Source organism: Quercus lobata, chromosome 5, assembly GCF_001633185.2.
Source record: "Quercus lobata isolate SW786 chromosome 5, ValleyOak3.0 Primary Assembly, whole genome shotgun sequence".
In the NCBI taxonomy this organism is placed as follows: domain Eukaryota; kingdom Viridiplantae; phylum Streptophyta; class Magnoliopsida; order Fagales; family Fagaceae; genus Quercus; species Quercus lobata.
In genome coordinates, this window is record NC_044908.1 from 5219282 (window position 1) to 5225530 (window position 6249).

The 6249-nt window shown below is 32.0% G+C and overlaps 1 protein-coding gene across 1 annotated transcript in view; it reads left to right on the forward strand.

Annotated features, from left to right (window-relative positions):
- Positions 1-5024: 5024 nt before the first annotated feature.
- LOC115989846 overlaps positions 5025-6249 on the forward strand; it is a 3210-nt gene continuing 1985 nt past the window's right edge. Inside the window, exon 1 of the mRNA XM_031113725.1 lies at positions 5025-6092. Coding sequence (XP_030969585.1) covers positions 5025-6092 — 1068 coding nt within the window. The remainder of the gene's footprint in view (positions 6093-6249) is intronic.

Here is a 6249-nt window from a genome sequence, read left to right on the forward strand (position 1 = left end):
TTACATGCTTGGAACTACTTGCAGCTAGGCGGGCTGCTATTTTTGCCCAAAAAGTAGGTCTTCAAGGTTCCATAATGGAAGGAGACTCGAAAACAGTCATCAATTCCCTTTGAAAAGGTGATATATTTCAATCTGCTTATGGTCATCTCATTAAGGATACTTTATCCTATGTACACTCCTTAAGGAGTTTTAGTTTCTCTCATTCCTATAGACAAGGAAATTCTATTATTGATGCTTTAGCAAAGAATGCTAGGTTTTGTTCGGGTTTAATAGTCTGGATGGAGCATGTTTCACCAGACATTAATGTTCTTGTATTGGCTAATAAGCCTTCTTCTTAATTTAATAAAACAGAGTGAAGCGGATTCTCAAAAGAAAAAAAAAAAAAAAAAAGGTTCCGCAAGTCCGCTAGACTTATCTTTTATTATTCTTAAATATTCTTCTTTACTTGGAACTTGCATTGGGAAATTAATGACTAATGTTTTTGAGAACAATTACATGATATTCCTTCCTCATAAGTAAATAATAAATTTCATCATAAATTTTATTACTAAGACCTAATATTATGTGAGATGATATTGAAATTATATATAAAACTAATGCTATTTTACTTTTTATTTATTTTTAGTTTATAATATTGTGACATATAAACTTTTTTTTTTTTTTATACAAGATAGAAATTATATTCCAACCTAATTTAAGTGTATATGTGTGTAAAGCTCCCCCTTGGAGACTTGAACTCTGACCCTTGCAACCTCCACACCCTATAAGCACTTATACTTATGGAGTGACCATCGCACTAATGACCTGTTTGGATGGAGGGGGAAAGGATGGAGAGTAGAGGGGAGTAGAGTAGAGTTGACTAAAAATAAGCTAATTTTGTGCTAAATCTACTCTACTCTACTCTACTCCCCCTCGATTCAAATGGACCATAAGGGTGTGCGGTGGTGCATATAAACTTTTGAAACCTCACAATTTTACTCTTCATTATTCTTTTTTGTGTGTGTATCAGTGGCGGAGCCAAGATTTTAGGTTAGGGGAGGCAAGATCAAAAGAGAGTAAAATTAATTCGAAAAAATATTAATTGATATAAAAAAATAAATAAATAAACTACTATATGCAAATGTAATTGTCATATACAATTAAAATTTGGGTTTGTAAAAAAAACTTGGGTTTGAGATTGAAAAATGCTGGTGAGGAAAGAAAAAATTGTTGTACGTAACAGAGATGCTATGAGTAGTTCTAGACCATAAATTATTTCATAATGTTTTTGACAAAATTTTGATATGGCAGACTGTGAGTGATTAACAAATACTAACACATAATTAAACTCAAAAAAAAATTTCAACATTCACACTCTGCCACGAAACAATTGTGATAAAAAAATTGTGAAAAATTTTGTGGTCCTCAATTTTTTTGAGGTGCTATAATGACCAGTGAGTGAGAGTAGTTTTTCTTTTCTTTTCTTTTTTCATAATTCTATTCAAAAAAATAGTGGTGGAGAAGTAGGTTGTACAAGTGGTTTTATTTTATTATAATATTATTATAAGGTGGGATCCATTACTTTTTTAAAAAGAGTTGCCTGGTGTGTGTATATATATATTATATTTAAATTATGTTTATATTTAAACAATTCGTTACAATCTTGGTATTTAATTGTAATAAATGTATAATCTAGAATATATAGTTCCATACAAACACAATTATAATAAATATCTATAATAACAATAATAATTATTGAAATTCATATTTAGAAAAAAGGGAGGGGGGAATCTAAAAATTTCATCAATGATAAATATTATAAATAAATAAATAATGATATTTAATTTATCTTGAATTTTTTCATACTTTTCACTATTGTAGTGAATATAGATACTCCATTTATACCATCATTCAACTTAATTAAAACTAGTAATAAACTAGCCATAGACCTACTCGACACGCGGAAAATTTTGATGATTTTTTCTTTTTTGGGAAAATTACTTTTTACTATCCTAAATTATGCACCAGATTATACTTTGCACCCTAAACTATCACACTCATCACACTTTGTACCTCGGTGTTATTTTTGTTGTTATGTTTAACGAAATCCTACTGCATGTGATAAGCACATGCTTCTTGCTTAAGATGGGACAAATTAAAAGACCGAAAAACTCTTCTTCAAAATCAATTAAACAAAACCCTAAACACCCTTTTAGAAATGTTTAAAATATTCTGCATTAAAGGTAGAACAGAAACAAGAAAAGACATACTCCACTATGTACACGTTATTGGCATCCTCACATGTTTGAAATTTGAATCAACATAATTCAGCTATGTCATTATTACCAACAATTAACTCCATTCTCAGAGTTGAACGACGTTTGTGACCTAGAGTTTGCACTTGCACTACTGTGTGATTGGGAAATCATTAAATAATTGGGGACTTAGGGATTTCGTTACAATGGTGGATTGGTGTTTCAATCTGGGGATAAAATTTGGGTTTCAGTTTTTTTTGGGTGAAAAGTGAGAGGGTGAGAGACAAGAATCTAAATTTGGGTTTGGGCAGTGGGTACGCATGCGAGACACAAAGAAAGATGTGGAAAAAATTGAGTATTTTTTTTAATTGATTTTGAAGCAAGGTGTTTCAGTCTTTTAAGCTTGTTCCACCTAAGTAAGAAGCATATACTTGTCATGTGTAGTAGGATTCCGTTAAACATAACAGCAAAAATAACACCGGGGGGCAAAATGTGATAAGTGTGATAGTTTAGGGTGCAAAATACGGTAGATGAGACTTATATAAGTGTTAGTTCCAAATTCCAAAATTTCTTAAAATGATGTGATTATTTACTAACAAAATATATATAGTTGATATAATGTATTAGATTTTCTAAATTAAGCTATCTATATTTGTTATTTGAAAAAAGTGTTTTAAACTTTGCAAGTGTTCTTTTCTTTCTCTATTTTTAAGGAAACATAATGTATTTTACATTCAACTATTATATAAGGCAAGATATTTTGTAAATAATTTAATTTGTAGTTAAATTTATTTTTAGTGCTCCTTACAAACGATTCATCCTCTATACATCTTGGATGACCTAAAGAGGAAGTAGACATAAATAAATCAATCACTTATATTAAAAAAAAAAAAAAAAAAAAAAAAAAAAAAAGAGAGAAAAGAATAATACATGACTTTAATAACATAATAAAACAATATAATTTTATCAAGAACCTATCAATATTACATTATCACGTTGAAAATGTGACATAATTGTCAATGAAACAACTCTCCTTAATTCTACAACAACATCTTCTCCCAAAGCATCCCGAAGTAGACTAAATGGACCAAAATAGAGTGAAATGAAACAAAACATTACACTTATGTGACTCAATAAGAGTGTAGTAATAATAAATGTTATAATTTAGTTTTTAGACATTATATATAGATAATTTTAGTGTCATGAAAGAATATAGGGAACAAATTTATTGAGTTAAATTAACATATAAAATAAGTATTTTTCTAGCATTATTATTTATTTATTTTTTTACTTAAAACCTTATTATATTTAGCTTGCCTCCTAGAAAAAATTTCTATCCCCACAACTGGTGTGGAGTACCCAAATTGAGTAGGAGGTTCTGGGGAACTCATAGCCATTTTTTTTAAGAGGATTATGATTTATGACCAGGGAAAGCTGTTAGTCTACTAGTGTGAGCCACCTTCAAGTCTAAAGAGAACTCCAACGTTAGCAACAAGTAAGATAACTAATTAGAGTTATGTTAATCGCCGAGTAGGCATATGTTAAAAATGAATAAATATTCAATTATGGTGTGTAATGCATACTTTTTAAAAGATAAAATACTTGTGAATGATTTCAACCAAAAAAAAAAGTGATTTATTGACTTATATGTACGAATTTATTGTGGTTGTATGTAGTTTTTTGAACATGTGTACAATTTGAATATATTTTTGAAATATATATATATATATATATATAATTATTCAATAAAGCTGTAAATTATTTTTTGAAAAATGTATTACTAATTAATGTGTCTTTTACATTTACAAAAATATTAACGGATACCCTAAGGGTATTAGTTTATAATACATTTTTAAATATTTTTTTATGAGAAAAGAAAAAAAAATGGAAAAGAAAAATTTTTAATTTTTTCATAAAAGTTTTTTAAAATGACTTGTTAACAAATTCCCTAAAATATCAAGACTCTCTTCATGGAAAAGTTTAGGATTACACAATTTTTCTTAACTTCTTGCTATCATTGTGACATAATAAAATTTGATTAGTGAAGAAAAAATAGTGAACATATGTGTAAGTGATGATTAAACACTCACAATTTACTATCACAGAATCGGCAAAATCATCGTGGAATAAGTCGTGATTCTCCAACTACTCTACATTCATTAGCAACAAGTAAAACCAATTTGATTATCCCAGTTATGCAGACACACGTTACATTTGTCAGACTTTCCATTCCCAAAATTAAGTATTAATATTTTAATCTAAGTAAGACACTTGAGTTGCATAGATTTCCTAAAGTCCCTGCACCGGATAGACCAGCCAGCATTACGACAAAAAAGGTTCAGTTTACTAAGGAAAAAGAAAAACAATGCAAAGTATAAGACAACTCATCCATAGAAAACAATGCAAGTCAACCTCGTATCCTTACTTTAGTTGGAGTCTTGGAGAGAGCTCCCCACCCTCCCTCGTTAACAACTAGTACGATTACTAATTAATATGTGCCATTTCACACATTGGCCTCTTAATAATATACTTCAAAGAGTAAATTTTATAGTAAGCCAGAAAATGAATAAAGCAATCTTATTTTCTTTGCATTTTTCTCTCTTTACCCTCTAATTCCACGTTTAAACTTTGGTACATTTGCAAATTTTTAGCAGTTTGATCTTCACAAATAGGAAGAAAACCATGCAGATCATCCCCCCAAGTGTGAGTAAATTGTGGAGCCTACTGGAGATCCGTGCTCTCGTTTTGTTTAGCCTTGGACTCCAAAGCATCCTCATCTTTACTGGCAACATGAGGAAGAATTCAGCTAGTAAGAAGCTCAGCACTCTTCTATGGCTGACCTACTTGTCAGCAGAGTGGGCTGTGACAGTGTCGCTTAGTGTGCTTTCCAACAATGCAGGAAAGTCTGTGAATCCAGACCTTGTAATTACAGCATTCTGGGCTCCATTTCTTCTCTTGCACCTTGGAGGCCCAGACACCATTACTGCATACTCCTTGGAAGACAACGAGTTGTGGCGCAGGCATGCACTAACGCTAGTCACCCAAGTGACTACAACTGTCTATGTCGTACTTAGGTGCTGGACCAGTACTCCATTAAATTTTCTTGCTATTCCAATCTTTGTTGCTGGGATAATCAAGTCTGGAGAGAGGATATGGGTTCTGAGGTATGCGAGCAGCGAACACTTCAGAGAGTCCATGACGCATCCAAGTTATCGCATGTCAAAGAAGTCTCCCAGCTATGTGTTAGGTTTGCAATTCAACGTGCCTGTTAACGATCCTTTTGAAAATGCAGACATTTTACAGAACGCCTACAATTTCTTCAAAATTTTCAAGCAGTTGTTGGCAGATGTCATCGTTAACTTCCATGATATTGAGAACAGCCGAATCATCATCAAGAATGTATCATCAGAAGACACTTTCAAAATGATTGAAATCGAGCTTGGATTCATCTATGATGTGTTCCACTCAAAAGCAGTCGTGCTTTATTCATTTGTGATGGATGGCTTCTCTGGTTGCTTCACTCTTTGCTGCATCAGTCTCCGTTGCATCAATTTCTTATCAATTAGTTCTGTATCCATGGCCTTCTTGATCACCGAAAAGCATGATTACTCAAGAGTGTCCGTGATTATCACTTATGTATTGCTAACAGGAGCAATCATCCTTGAGCTCTACGCACTTATATTACAACTATGCTCTGACTGGACAATGCTATGGCTGAGTAGGCGTAATCTCTTACATAAGGGCATTTTGTCATTTCTACTTACTAAAAGGAAGAGGTGGTGTAATACCATGCAACAGTACAACATAATAAGCATTAGCCTTCAAGATATTCCTGCCAAGAGAAGTTTTATCATGAAGGTCTCATCCTTTTTTTGGAAATGTATCCAGAAGGTCTTATGCATTCATGGATTATTGGAGAAGCATCGGCACAGGTCATCGAAGAAATTAGAATCAGCTATGTATGATGGGAAGAAATTATGTGCTTACAGGGGTGACTGGGTGTTTCAAAATACAA